General features: G+C 42.5%; 1 protein-coding gene across 13 annotated transcripts in view; it reads left to right on the forward strand.

Annotated features, from left to right (window-relative positions):
- SGIP1 (SH3GL interacting endocytic adaptor 1) overlaps nucleotides 1-16,192 on the forward strand; it is a 130,789-nt gene that overhangs the window by 95,289 nt on the left and 19,308 nt on the right. For 4 of the 13 annotated variants that reach the window (XM_073544707.1, XM_073544705.1, XM_073544710.1 and 1 more), the window contains 2 exons: nucleotides 637-696; nucleotides 14,545-14,674. In XM_073544707.1, coding sequence (XP_073400808.1) covers nucleotides 637-696; nucleotides 14,545-14,674 — 190 coding nt within the window. The remainder of the gene's footprint in view (nucleotides 1-636; nucleotides 697-14,544; nucleotides 14,675-16,192) is intronic. The other 9 variants (XM_073544713.1, XM_073544715.1, XM_073544718.1 and 6 more) reach the window with 3 other exon arrangements.

The raw sequence follows: 16,192 nt of genomic DNA on the forward strand, positions 1-16,192 counted from the left end.
AAAAAACTGCAGTGCAGACGGTGTGGATTTTTCCGCGCGGTTTTCCTGCGGTTTTGAAACCGCAGAAAGAATTGACATGTCAATTCTTTCTGCGGATTCCGCTGCAGTTTGCCATCTCCTCCATTGTGGAGATGAAAAACCGCAGGGCAGAACCGCAGAGCAATCCGCAGGTAAAACCGCAGGTCTTTTGACCTGCAGATTTACCTGCGGATTTTACAAAATCCGTGCGGCCAAATCCGCACCCCAATCCACAGCGTGTGCACGTACCCTAAGAGTCCAGAGGCCATACCTATTAGTGAATCGCTCACTGGACTCCAAAGAACAAAAAGTCAGACTTTTGAGTGAATTAAATGAAAGTCATGCTAAATCTTTTCCCACCAACTTATATATCAATCTTCTCGGCTCCTTCTGCTCTATAACTTGCTGCCCGCAGATCTGACACGACGAGTTTCCTTTTAAATGAGTTGTTGGTCCACAGGAAGCGTAAGTTATTTCTCCCACCAAACATGTAGCACACATGGCTTGCAGTACCATTTCCCTACCCATTATTGTAGTCTTATCCTGCTCTGACTGTTATGTCCTTCTCTCTCCTCTCCCAAAACCTTTTCCGACCCTCTTCCAATCCTCTCCACACAGAAAATGAACAGCCTTCCCTCATTTGGTTTGACCGAGGAAAATTTTATTTGACTTTTGAAGGTAAGTAGCACAAAGCATACAAAACCAATCTGCCCCTTCCCTCCCCACCTTGTTGCCCTGGCAGTTTCCGCCTGCATAGTGTAGATGCTATTTAACCCTTTCGATGCTGATGGGGTTGAAAACTGCTTTGCACTCTCAGCACATGGACCACTTTGGCTAGATGATAACGTCAAAGCTCACATTGCTTCTACACTTTCCCTCTCCCTTACAGCATCCAGTCTGCATGTCTGATCAGTCATTTCTCACCTCCATCTGCAATGCTATGACTTCTGCTTAGTAGGCCTGTGATAATCTGGTTAAAAGCTCTGAAAATAACTAGGACAAAGGCTGGTTTCACATCAGCGTTTCCTTATGATCCGCATAGATCCGTTGCGTTCGGCGGGCACCTCAAAACGACGCACGGGGACGCATCCGCATACAACGCATGTCCCTGCGTACACAATTTTAAACATAAGTACGCAAGACGCATGCGGATCTTAAGGAAAGAAGTACACAGCCCTACGCTGCGTACACAATTGCTACTGTGAAACCAGCCTTAACCCGACTGATTCTGTATCATATGGTTGCTTTTCAGAATGTTGTTCTGGCAAGTTTAATAGAAGCCGTTCTGGGTTCCTATTTTACTGTCACAATGCACCAAAAAAAAAATAATAAAAAAATAAACAACTTTGCAAATAGTCCTGATTATGTTGTTTAATATCTACAGCACTTATGCAGAGCAATCTATCCCTATGGTAACAGACTACAAAACACCCTGTGTCGTCATACTCTTTTCAGTCTGCCCCACACGTCTTGCTAGTAACCCTGTTATTTAACAGACAGTAACCAAAACTGTATCATGCATATACATTACAATAAACCCCACAACCAAAAAGCATGAACATGACCAAACATAAACCCTAATGCAAAACATAAATGCATGGATTATGTTTTGGTTGGGTTCATGCTGTTTGGTTCCAGGGTTTATGAACCTGAAGAAATAGGGAATGCATAAGATAGAAGGGAGAAGGGCTGTTGGATCAGACTGCACAGAGTATTTTGTATTCTGTTACTATAGAAACTCATAAGTCGGCATATGAGCTTGCAGACTTCTACACAATAGGAAGTTTTTTATTAAAAACTATTTTACAAAATTGGTTCATTTTTAACTTTAGGAACATTATTTTAAGGAAAAAGATTTGCAGAGACTGGCAGAGCCTATACTTTAGATAGCTGTTGGAAGAGTGTATTTGTGCAGTAAGGGGAAAAAGGTGCTGTCAGACTCCCATGGCAGCTGCTTATCTCCACATCATCAGTTATATTAGATACTAGCTGAAGAGCCCGGCGCTGCCCGGTCATAGTAACTAACTGTGGTTAGTTATAACAAATTATAATTATCCTCCATCCCATAGTCCCGTTCCCATATACCCATCATACATATCCACCATCCCATAGGCCCGTGCCCATATACCCATCATATCCTCCATCCCATAGTCCCATGCCCATATACCCATCATACATATCCTCCATCCCATAGTCCCGTGCCCATATACCCATCATACATATCCGCCATTCCATAGTCCCGTGCCCATATACCGTCATACATATCCTCCATCCCATAGTCGAGTGCCCATATACCCATCACACATCCTCCATCTCATAGTCCCATGCCCATATACCCATCATACATATCCTCCATCCCACAGTCCAGTGCCCATATACCCATCATACATATCCTCCATCCCATGGTCCAGTGCCCATATACCCATCACACATCCTCCATCCCATAGTCAACCATTATGACATCATAATGAGCGGCGGGGCTTGATGACATCAGCATCGCCATGGCAACCATTGTGACATCATAATGAGGGGTGCGGCTTGATACACACACACTTACCCCATTATGTAGATAGGGGCAAAATTGTTTGGTGAATTGGAACGCGCGGGGTTAAAATTTTGCCTCACAACATAGCTTAGGACGCTCTCGGGGTCCAGACGTGTGGCTGTAGCTGCGACGGTGCGGATGCCTATCCCGGACATACACACACACACATACATACACACACTTTGAGCTTTATATATTAGATAATCTGCTTTACTTCTGCTGTTGGGGGAGTCACAAGACACCCAAACAAATGATAGTATTTGGTGATTTCACTGCAATCCTTCTGTGAGGCCACAGTAACCACAGCAAATCCTATATATTAGGGGCCTCTGTGATAATCCGACAATCTAATATCTATGAGGGCTCTCAGACTACTGGCTACGGGCTGTGCTTGGGACATGCCTGAACGGATTCTTCAAATCGTATCCTTGTGAATCTCCTTGAAATGGCAGTAGTGCTGTATTGGATCTGCTTATCTCCATGCTTGTTGAAGGAAATAAGATAAGAACCAAGCTAAACGGCTATCTTTCCTGATCACCCTCCCGCCATTCACATTCAATGGCTGAGCCATCGTGATAATCTCTGGTTGTTTTAATTTTTTTGAGAACTTATGGATGCAAAACCAATCACTGATCGGGTGTTCAAGTGCAACATACTATAATAGTGCCTTCTCTATGCAAGACTGTAAATACTATCACACTGCTCCTATGTACAAGAATAGAACTGCATTAATACTGCCAATATGTATAAGAATATAACTACAATAATACTGCCCCCTATGTACAAGAATTTAACTACTATAATAGTTCTCTTATGTACAAGAATAGAACTGCTATAATCCTGCCCATATGTGCAAGAATATAACTACTATAATACTGCCTCTATGTACAAGTATATAACTACAATAATACTGCCCCCATTTACAAGAGTATAACTACAATACTGCCCCTATGTACAACAATATACTATAATACTGCCCCTATGTACAAGAATATAACTACTATAATACTGCCCCTATGTACAAGAATATAACTACTATAATACTGCCCCTATGTACAAGAATATAACTACTATAATACTGCCCCTATGTACAAGAATATAGCTACTATAATACTGCCCCTATGTACAAGAATATAACTACTATAATACTGCTCCTATGTACAAGAATATAACTACTATAATACTGCCCCTATGTACAAGAATATAACTACTATAATACTGCCCCTATGTACAAGAATATAACTACTATAATACTGCCCCTATGTACAAGAATATACCGTGTTTCCCCGAAAGTAGGACCCCCCGAAAGTAAGACAGGGTGGGGGTTACGGGGGGGTCCTTCAATGTAAGGCCTCCCCCGAATGTAAGGCAGGGTTGGGGGCCGCTGTGAAATGTAAGGCCCTTACCTTTGGGCCGCCGCTGTCCCCCATTGGGTCCCCAGGCTCCAGAGGTGTCCTCAGGTGCAGCTGGGCGGGTCCAGCGCTCATGGGGTTAACTCGCCGTGTTAACCCCGCAATCCGCCCAGCTCAACAGCTCATTGGCCGTCCCTGTTCCCCACGTCACTGCCGGCCCCCGGCTCGAGCACTGATTGGTCCAGCAGCTCGGGCTGTAATTGGCCGCCCCAGCCCCACGTCACCGCTGTTTCCCTGCTGATTGGCACAGCGTTCCCTGCAGCACAGGCCTTCCGCACCCACAGCCGCACCGCAGAGGAAAACGTCCAGCATTTAAAAACCAAGTAGGGAAACATGTACTGTATAGGGTATGGGGCTGTGTGCAGTGGGATACGGCACTGTTATAGGGTATGGGGCTGTGTGCAGTGGGATACGGCACTGTTATGGGGTGTGGGGCTGTGTGCAGTGGGATACGGCACTGTTATGGGGTGTGGGGCTGTGTGCAGTGGGATACGGCACTGTTATGGGGTGTGGGGCTGTGTGCAGTGGGATACGGCACTGTTATGGGGTGTGGGGCTGTGTGCAGTGGGATACGGCACTGTTATGGGGTGTGGGGCTGTGTGCATTGGGATACGGCACTGTTATGGGGTGTGGGGCTGTGTGCAGTGGGATACGGCACTGTTATGGGGTGTGGGGCTGTGTGCAGTGGGATACGGCACTGTTATGGGGTGTGGGGCTGTGTGCAGTGGGATACGGCACTGTTATGGGGTGTGGGGCTGTGTGCAGTGGGATACGGCACTGTTATGGGGTATAACAGCATGTTAATAAATGTTAATTTATTGGTTAAAAAGAAATTGTCATTTTTTTTCGGCTAATGTAAGACCTCCCCCGAAAGTAAGACAGGGTGGGACTTTTTGGGGTAAAATTAATGTAAGACAGGGTCTTACTTTCGGGGAAACACGGTAGCTACTATAATACTGCCCCTATTTGCAAGAATATAACTACTTTAATACTGCCCTCTATGTACAAGAATATAACTACTATAATACTGCCCCTATGTACAAGAATATAACTACTATAATACTGTCCCTATGTACAAGAATATAACTACTATAATACTGCCCCTATGTACAAGAATATAATACTGCTCCTATGTACAAGAATATAACTACTATAATACTGCCCCTATGTACAAAAATATAACTACTATAATACTGCCCCTATTTGCAAGAATAGAACTACTTTAATACTGCCCTCTATGTAAAAGAATATAGCTACTATAATACTGCTCCTATGTACAAGAATATAACTACTATAATACTGCCCCTATATACAAGAATATAACTGCTATAATACTGTCCCTATGTACAAGAATATAACTACTATAATACTGCCCCTATGTACAAGAATATAACTACTATAATACTGCCCCCTATGTACAAGAATATAACTACTATAATACAGTTCTCAATGTACCACACACTATGGTCAAGTGTCTATGCTATAAATTCTTTTCCTTGGAAAATAAAGTTACTATAAACACAAAAAAAAAAAAAGAGACAGAATGAAATTATCAGTCTCTGTGTCTTATTTCCTGGATCCTACACTGATATTTTCAGCCTTCACATACACAGTTTATGTAGCTTTGCAGTCCAACATCTCAGGAATGCTATGAATCATTTTGGACCCCATTCTGCGTTCTGTTGTTGCAGCAGAGCTCGTGTGTTATGATTTTTTTACAGGACGTTCCTGAATAAAATCTTGAATTATACATAAGTATATCACAATGGCTTTTCTGCTTCCATAAATGAATAACGGCATGTTTATAGGAAGTACCGATAATTGTAATTTACCAAAGCACAGGCTTAAAGATAAATGTAATGGCCTATGCAAGGAGGTTTTCTGTTTTTCTTTATTGAGAAGCTTTAGGTCAGGTTTTAGTTATAATTTTGCATCTGTGCAATGTCACTTACAGGGGAGATGTCTCTAACTCTGGTCTGGACATACCATAGATGTCTATAATCAGAATTGCCCCATTTCTAAATGGGAAGTTTTATAAGTAATACATTTGTCCCGCCATTTCTTGTAAAACAGAAAAAAACGAAGATGTATATGTCACAAATTATGACATATAAATTATTGTGTCTGTGTGCGCTCACCAAAGCTGTTGCCAGGGATGACACACTTAGCTACGTGATCTATACTGGTAAGGACTGAACCTTTCTTAGCATGCCGTATGCAGCCCTCTGAATGTTTGGGGCGTACACAGCATTTTACATGCATTTATTCAGTTCCATAAGCTCCCAGCACGTGCTTAGGCCTTGTTCACACTAGCATTCTAATTTTGTATTTACAAAAAAAACAAAACATTTTTTACATCAGTTTTAATAAATTGCAGTAAAATCCTTATTTTTTTTCTTCTTTCTTTAGTAGGTTTCGGATTGGACAATTGATGGAAAAATGTTTTTTCCTGCTTTTTTAGTTCATTTACATTACAGGGGGGTTATCTGGTTTTCTATTTTAGGCCGTTTTATAATGTTAAATGAGACAGTGTAAAATTAGACTGATCAGTCCTAATATTGGTACCTTAAGTAATCAGCTATAATGTACGGGGGAACAAAACCCAAGAAGTCCTAATTTTTCTGCAACGCCGCTACAGGACAAAATATGCAGTACACTTTTCTGGTTAAAAATCAATGGACTGCCCGTGTAATGTGGGGCGTGAAGTCTTCCAGAGTCAGAGATCCTCTTTGTAAACAGTCTCCACTGTGGCTAAGGCCTCTTTCACACTTCAGTTGTTTGACGTTAGTCAAAATCCCCCGTTTTTCGAAAAACACGGATCCGCCATTTTTTTGGCGGATCCGCCTTTTTTCCCATAGACTTGCATTAGCGGCGGATTTTGACGGATGGTCATCCATTGCATCCGTTTTTTGACGGATCCGTCATAATTTTGGCGTTCGCTGTCTGGAGTGAACGGACAATGAAATATTTTTTGTCTGCGTTAAAACAGCGGATAGCTACGGATCTGTCGCTGTCCGCCATGCGTTATAATGGACGCCTATAGGCGACGGATCCGTTTCCAACCGCTAATTGACGGACTCCGCCAACGGATCCGCCTTTTTATACTGAGCATGTCTGGAAGAAAATCCGTTCTGGCAGAGTCTCTCTCTCTCTCTCTCTCTCGTCCTATTGCTTAAAATTTCAGACATTGGTGGCTGAAACAAAAGGATCTGGTGCATCCGTTTGTTGTCAAACTGAAACGGATCCCTTTTTTTTAATCATTGGCGGATTTCAACTGACGTCAAACAACTGAAGTGTGAACCAGGCCTAACAGATAAATGTTTTTAATACAGATCTCTTCTTTTTAGTGTTTTTTTTAATGTCCAAAATAAAGAGATTTGCCATTTTCCCAAATCCTAGGTTTGTTGTGAAAACTTTTTTAAAAAAATTGACTCGTGTTCCCCAGGTTCAGCGCTGAGTATCCGCCACTGCCCCGGTCTCTATTGTTTGTCTACAGCACTGACATTACCTTGACATCGCTGCAGCCAATCTGTAAACTAGCCGGCACTCCCCAAGCTCATGGTACGAGCTGCTAAGCTCCCTGGCTTTAGCGCTGTCGAAGTGACATCAGCACTGCAGAGAGTAATACACTGCATCAGCAATAGAGTCTCAGACCTGGACCTGTGAAGGGTGAGTAATGCACCATTTTTTTTTGTAAATTACGCCTGGGGGACACAAGTTTTCTGAAAAATTAGAACTGTATTAAAGGACTATAAACAGAACATCATAGCGCATTCTCCAGGTCCGGATACCCCTTTATGAGCTGGTCTGGCCATCATAGATAACGATTCATATGAATGGCCTCCATGTAATATTTCATTTCCCACACACTGACAACTCTGGGTTTGGAAAAATGAGCTTTCTAACCAGATAAATGTTTAGTCTTTAAAGTATAACCACATTTAAAAAAAACAACTTTTGAATAGGGTCTGAGACACTACCATTCACTACAGCAAAGGCGCAGAAGCATTCAGCCGAGCGCTGCTCTCCACCAACGCTCAATGGAAAGTATATGGTGTCTGTCTTCAGTGTTTGAGAAGAGCAGCGCTTCTGCTCTTTCGTTATAATGATCCGTGGGGTTATCCGTGCCTAGATCGTATAAACCTTCTGACTCATCAAAGGTTTTTTTTAACATACTTTTTTACTTTAAAAATCTGTATCATTTGTCCAATTCATCTTATCCTTTGTTGAAATAAAGGAGAAAAAAAAAAAGGCCCCTAAAAATGTAAGTGTGAACCTAGCCTTGCACTCGCACACACTTCTTCTATCTTGCTGTGCCTTGATTGGTTTGTGCTGCATAGCCATATCGGTACATGGAACCAGAAAGTGTACAATATTATTATTGAAGTGACACAGATCACACGTGGCTCATTCAGACGAGCGTTTTATTTGGACAGGGACCAATGGTCTGCGTGGGCAAAATTTGTAGCATGTACTATTCTGGGACGATATATGGACCAGACTGGTGCATGTAAATATTAGGAACCCTCCTGCACCTGTGTGCTATGTAGGTGAGCACACAATTTGCAGATATGACTGGTCTGCAAGTTCAGTGCTCTTTTGGACTTAACCTTATGTAAAAAAAAATTACTTTGGATTTTCTCAAGCATGTTTATTAAGGGACTCTCTAACCACGGGAAAGGGGGAAAATTAACAAATTGTTAAAAACGTTTCTTATTTCGGTGATATATCGTTTTAATAGAAGAGCAACAGCTTTGTATATCCTCGAGGCAGCCACAGCTACACCCCACTAAGTATAAGTTTTAAGGATAATTCCATTCGAAAGACATGTTTTGTAATAAAATCAGGCTAAAAAAAATGGAAACAATAATCTGATCTCAGTCTATGAAATCATGAATGTGGAAAGGTTGGATGAGACCCAGACCTCTATGTGAAGGGAGCGCACTTCTTTCTCAAAGGACTTGGATGATATAAAATGTGGCACTTATGTAAGGCTGAGTACTGACCACACAGATTATCAGCATCAATGTGAGATCCTATATTATGCCCGGAGATATTTTTCCATTCTCTATTTTATAGCATTCCTTGCTACTGCTAATCTTTCTCTGTGGTTTTAGGCAGTAATGTTGATTTCTTGGACCTTTTACCTAAGGAGCCATATTGCGTTTGTGTCAGGCATTCATGGGTGCAGCCATGCGATTTTGTTTTATTTATATTGAATTATCACATGATTGATAGGTTCTCAATGTCTGCGTTTGCTAGCATCACTGGCTAGTGGCATGATATCACTTTGCTCTGGCTGCCATGGCATTTGGCTTCTACAGTGCTTCTCCCTCTCCTTTCTAACCCTTCCCAAATTGTCATGCCTTTTTTTTTCTTGGTCGGTTTCTTATAAAGCAAGTGATAACATAATTCTAAAAAAACAGACGATACACCTGGCCTGGAGTTATTGGTACTAGCTGAACCCTTATACGGTATGGGGACTGGATTTCTGCTTTAATGAATCATGACTTCAGACATCTGTAAAACATGATCCGCGTTTGGACTGTGATGTCTGGACCAGCTACGGGCCAAAATTATTATTTATTATTGTTATACATTTTTATAGCGTCATTTATTCCAGGGCGTTTTACATGTGAAAAGGGGCAAATAAAGACGAGTACAATAAACATGAGCAATACAAGACACACACAAGTACAGAAGGAGAGAGGACCCTGCCCGCAAGGGCTCACAGTTTACCAGGGATGGGTGAGGATACACTAGGAAAGGGTAGAGCTGGTCGTGCAGCGGTTCAGTAGACTGATCATCACTGCAGGTTGTAGGCTTGTCGGAAGAGGTGGGTCTTCAGGTTCTTTTTGAAGGTTTCCGTGGTAGGCGAGAGTCTGATGTGTTGGGGTAGAGAGTTCCAGAGTATGGGGGAAGCACGGGAGAAGTCTTGTATGCGGTTGTGGGAAGAAGAGATAAGTGGGGAGTAGAGGAGATTTTGAGAGGATCGAAGGTTGCGTGTGGGTGAGTACCGGGAGACCATGTCACAGATGTATGGAGGAGACAGGTTGTGGATGACTTTGTATGTCATAGTTAGGGTTTTGAACTGGAGCCTCTGGATGACAGGAAGCCAATGAAGGGCTTGGAAGAGAGGAGAGGCTGGGGAATAACGGGGAGACAGGTGGATTAGTCGGGCAGCAGAGTGCAGGATGGATTGGAGTGGTGCCAGAGAGCTAGAGGGGAGACCAGAGAGTAGGAGGTTGCAGTAGTCGAGGCGGGGGATGATAAGGGCGTGCACTAGTGTTTTTGTGGTTTCATGGTCAAGAAATACACGGATCCGGAAAATATTTTTGAGTTTGAGACGGCAGGAGGAGGCAAGGGTTTGGATATGTGGCTTGAAAGAGAGGGCAGAGTCAAGGATCACCCCGAGGCATCGAGCCTTTCGGGACTGGGGAAAGTGAGCAGCCATTCACATTGATGGATGGGTCTGGTGGAGGGGTAGAGTGAGATGGGGGAAAGATTATGAATTCTGTTTTGTCCATGTTCAGTTTTATATCCTAATAAGAGAAATCCGCAGTTTTATACCCTCCTATGAGACTGTTGAGATCAGGTCAGGAGACCCTTGGCTAGTCTGGAAATTTCAGTGTATATTCAGACTGTGCTTTAGGGATGTCTGAAATTGGCCTTGGAGTTGCGAGTTTGTACCGTGCCGGCTATAAGATGATTGTTAGGGATCTGTACAAGACCTGGCAAATGGAACTTAAAAAAAACACACTGACCAGGTTAATCATCATGCCTTCACTTCATGTGGAAAAAGAAAAGGGATTTTTTTGTCTTTGTTTTTTTTTTTCATATGCCTTAGGCTGTGTGCCCACAATGCAATTTTTAAGCGTTTTTGCTGCGATTTTCGGCGCGAAAACGTTTAAAAAAACTCGTACAGAATGCACCCCATGCATTCCTATGGCATTCCGCACATGCTGTGCTAATGCTGCACTTTTTTCCGCCGCGGAATCGCATCGCGGAAAAAAACGCAGCATGCTCATTCTTTTTGCGGAATCGCAAAGAATTGCCGCGATTCCGCACCAATAGGAATGCATGAAAACCGCTTACTTCCTGCATGTGGCTATGCCCACCATGCGCAAAGTTAAGCGTCTCATGTGCGGATGGTACCCACGGTGTGGAGGAGAGGAGACTGTCCTCCAGGCCCTGGGCACCATACCCCTGTAAAAAAAAAAAATAAAAAAATCGGGGTATATTTACCTTCCGGCGTCACGCGCAGCCTTCCCGGGCCTCAGCGTTCCCAGTAATGCCTTGCGGCAATGACCTGTGATGACGTAGTCTCACGTGACTCTAGCAGTCTCGTGAGATCACTATAGCAACGTGAGACCAACGTCATCACAGGTCTCGCAAGGCATCGCTGGGAACGGGAGCGTCGCTGAGGCTGCGCGGGACGTCGGACGGTAAATATACCCTGATTTTTTTTATTTTTTTATCATTTTTAACATTCTATCTTTTACTATTGATTTCGCATAGGCAGCCTCAATAGTAAAAAGCTGCTCACACTTGTCAAACACTATGTTTGACGAGTGTGACCAACCTGTCAATCACTTTCCAAGTGATGCTTCAAATCGCTTGGAAAGTGCTTGAATTTCGCATGCGAAAATCGCGGCAAAAATGCGAACATAGGAAAAAAACGCGCGTTTTCTGGGAAGGAGTCCGGTTTTGAGTGTCCGGTTTAAAACGCTACGTGAGCACATAGCCTAAATCTTTTTTTGAATTGTGAATAACCTCCAGGTCCAGATGTGAATTTTCAGCTGTGAAACAGATTTTGACACAGATATCTATATTTTCTCTAAAGCAAAAGGAAACTGTCATGCAATTGTAACTTGACTTGCAGATTAGCCATTTGTCTGGATGCTTGTATTATGGAGGTCAGGCTGCCGTAAGAGAAAGTAAAAAATGTATATCAAAATGTGTAAATGAATGTGACCGCAATGTAAATCCAGATTGTGCATGTATTTATTGTCATATATTCAGATGTAGACCGTTTACATTATCTTCTGTCATTAGATTACCTTGGTGGGGTCCTAAAACGGGAACTGTCTCCCAGATGCCTTGAACTCTGATTTAAAGGGGTATTCTTGTCTTATAAAGTGAAGGCGATTGCTAGGATAGGCCTCGCTTTGTAATCAGTTGGGGGTCAGACTTCACGGACCTCCACTATACTTGAGAATAAAGGATGTAGGTTTAGCATATTGTCCTCTTACTGTTTTACCTGCACAGCGGTTTCTCTGTAACCCCTATTCCACTTAACAACTCTTTAAGGCTATGTGCCCACGTATGCAGAAAATTTCTGCATGAAAACCGGACTCCTTCCCAGAAAATGCGCGTGTTTTTTCCCCGCGTGGTTTGCACAAAAAAAGTGCGTTTTTGATGGGGGGGTTTCGCGCGTCCCCAGACACACAGAAAATAACTAAAAACGTGGACTTTTCCGCAAAATTAATGAGCATGCTACGTTCACACGTTTGAGTTTTTGCAGCGTTTTTTGATGCACGTTTTAAGATGCGTTTTACAGTATCAGCAAAGTATGAAATGTCCGAAATCTCACGCCACACTGTTTTGTTTTGGGTTTTTTTCTTGACCGATTTGGAAAACTTCTGCATTTTTGCAAACTTCAGCATGTCACTTCTTTAGGGTACGTGCACACGCTGCGGATTTGTCCGCAGAAGACCTGCGGATTCCTCTGCGGTTTTGCCCTGAGGTTTATCATCTCTACAATGGAGCAGATGGCAAACCGCAGCGGAATCCGCAGAAAGAATTGACATGTCATTTCTTTCTGCGGATTGAAAACCGCAGCAAATCCGCACCGTCTGCACTGCGGTTTTCGTTTTCCATAGGTTATAATGCTACTGTATCCGCAGCAGAATCCGCAGCATGTGCACACACCCTAAAGCGTTTTTTTTAACCCATAGGAAACAATGGGTAAGTGCAAAACCGCAGGTATCTGATTTGGCTGCGTTTTTGGTGCGAAGACCTAAGAATGTTAAATCAAGCTTTTTTGGGGCCACTAAACTTTATCAACATTCACAAGAGACAACAAAAAGGCAGCAAAACATGCTTTTTGTAAGCAGCTTTTTTTACTTCCAAAAGAGCAGGTTTTGCCTGCGGGAAAAAAAACTCAGCAAAAACGCAAGGTGTGACATTAGCCTAACTGTTCATTGCAGTTTTCAATTAATCCATGCGTGTTCTGGGGGCCTTTTTTCTTTACTATTTCATAAAGAAATCGTATGAGTTATTCTTTCCCCTCCCAATCATGGAAAAAAACCTGTGAATCTGAATTTCTCTGCTCATTCAGAGATTGATTAATAAAAGCGGTGTCTGCTTGTGAGGACACAGTCTTTTGTCTTTCTTTTTTTTTTTTTTTTTATCAATTTAAGCATTCAAGGCTAAAAATTATTTTTGGACTTTTGGTTTTATTAAAATTTGTCACTTCGTTTTACAGGCTGCTTTGTGTTTTTATACAATCAACTTGGATGTTATATGTGGTCATGAATCAGCCGACAGGAGTTGTAAACTCTCCGTCAGACCGTCATAGCAGCTGAATGATGGATTCTCAATTACCGTAACTTATTTTTCAACCAGCAATAGACAATTCCTTTTTTTCAGAAAACACCATTTCACGCAATTATTTTTAACCCCAAATACATGTAGTTAAGTAAAATTGTCTCCAAAGGTGATCGACCCCTTTAAAAATAATTAAAACAGTCACCTCCTGAAAAGCACATCTGCAACCTGTTCATGAATGCCCAGCTGCCCATACATCTAGTAAAATACCTTTTATAATCTCCCCTCACCATTGCAATTTACCATATTATGGTCCCAAGATCAGCATTTATCGCACACCTGTGGTTATTCGCTGCAGGAATGTGTAGACGCGTCATCTTCAGCACCGATCATCTCCAGATGCAGAAGAGAGCGGCGCCAGACATCCCCTTTAATGGTTGCACACTTTTTCAGAATCCATGCAGCCTTTAACAATCACTTTGAAGTCAACAACTAACAAAATGTCGTTGCATTTTTTTGGCGACTATTTGGACACTTCTTGCCTTCGTTTTCTGTACATGTATAGTTATACAGCTTTTTACTATAATTTTTCTCTTTCTCCGCTTTTTATTTTCTATGAATGGAAACCTTCTTGTTTACACAGGGACTGAAAACTTTGCAGACCTAATAATTCTCAGAGCTTAGAGTTTGTTATAGTTGTAGTTCAGACAGTGCTGTTTTATCTGTCTTCATATGTAAACAAAAAGGTTTCCTTTTACTGACCGCAAAAGGGATTTCAAAATTGTTGTTTGAGCACCTAATGCCTAGAACTGGAATACCCCTTTAAATTAGAATCTTGCAAAGAATATACTTGGATGAGAATTCCGTGCAAATTTGTTTTTCTGTTAGCGTCTGTCTTGTTGCTTTGTGGCATTTCCATCTTCTTATACTGTTACGTCCCCAATTTTGTGTGCTATATTTCCAGCAGTTGTTGTGTCTTGTTTGCAACTTTATATTATTACACCCATAACAAGAGATCAGCTGCCCCTTGTCTTGCAGGATCTTCACGAGGGCCAAGCCCCCTAACCATGGGGGCCCAGGATACCCTCCCAGTGGCAGCCGCCTTCACAGAGACAGTCAACGCTTACTTCAAAGGGGCCGATACCAATAAGTGAGTATTGCCGTGTAACATGATGCGACCCAGTACAAGGATCGTATGACACCAGTCTCTTGCCAAATTTGTAACCAGACCGCTACTGTTTTCCTCTTTCCATTTGGTTCAAAACGGTCAAAAGGGCAGAGAGATGTATCAGTGTCTGCGGAGAAAAGATGTGGAAGACGATAGTGCGGCTTTATCTATGAGGTTGCCACTATTTAGATGTTCTTGTCAAACTCTGCTTTATTTTTTACCCTTGTGGGATCTTTTCTGGCCTTTATCAGCTACAAAAAAATAATGAAAAAGAAGGTTTCCATGATAAAAATGATTGATTTACATATTCCGTGAAAGGAAGGCAGGATGCATAAAATGCACATTTTGAAAATCAAAGTGATTTCCCCCTTTTTCAGAAACCGCTCCACACGTGTCTAGGTTGTGTTTGGTATTGCAGTTCAGCTCTATTAAAGTGAAAACAATCTAGTTGCAATACCAGACAAAGCACTGTAAATAAACAAGTGTGGTGGTGTGTTTTTGAAGAAAGGTGCCACAGAGAATTTCCAGATGTTGTTTTTTTTAATGAAATTCTGCATTGTTTCAGAGAAAATATACTTTGAATTTTGGTCCTGGGACCATAGCTGGAGATGAGAATAGTCCATTGCTGCCTCTGGATGACTTTTCCCAGCATTGCTGCAGGTGGTTGACAGGACTCTTCCATAGCATCAGACGTGTCGATCACCTGGAGCAATACTGGGAAAAGCTGGCCGGGCTAGTTTAGTCTCCAGCTATGGCCGCAGACTGAATTTTCCAACCTTTATTTTCTCTGAAACATTCCAGCAAGGCCCTGATTTGTGCTACCTGTGGTTTGAGCAGCATGAATCAGCTGATCGATTCCCTTTTAAGATGGCAGCAGTGAGGAGGAGGGGGTTGTACATAGATTTACACAGTGTAGAGAGGGGAGAAAGTGTCTATAGTCTCAGCCAGGGCAGCAAAAAACAGACTTTAGAAAAGGAGGCAAGCACAAAATAAAGTGCAAGATAGAAGCTGTGCTGATATAAGCTAATGAAGACACAGATGTCACATCCAGCCTGTATTCATGGGAGGGACACTCCCACTAGAAAAAATAATTTGACTCTTGGATCTGTATGCAATCTGCTTATTAGGAATTAAGAAAATGAATGAATAAACACAATTGCAACCATTTTTTCCTCAGTGGTATCCATAGCCTTTAAATTTGTGCAAACTCTTTTTTTATGTTTCAATTTTTTCTTGTGAATGGAGAAGAAAGTAATTAACTAAAATTCAGTATGTTTGGGGGCATGGCTATGCCTTGACAGGGAGAGGACGCTAGTGGAGAGAGCTCCTCATAATCCTGCCATATCCTGGTCCCTAGACCTTTTTCTGGCGGCTCACCTGCTGCTGGCTGGACCTCCCTCGGACGCTGGGACCCCTTGGGCGCTTTGTGGCAGGTCGGGAGACGGATCCTGAGAGCGGGCGACGGGGGAGACGGGAGCGGGCGGCTGGTTCTCCCACGGG

The sequence above is a fragment of the Dendrobates tinctorius genome, unplaced genomic scaffold, assembly GCF_039654945.1.
Source record: "Dendrobates tinctorius isolate UK_male_01 unplaced genomic scaffold, ASM3965494v1 ptg000138l, whole genome shotgun sequence".
Lineage (NCBI taxonomy): Eukaryota > Metazoa > Chordata > Amphibia > Anura > Dendrobatidae > Dendrobates > Dendrobates tinctorius.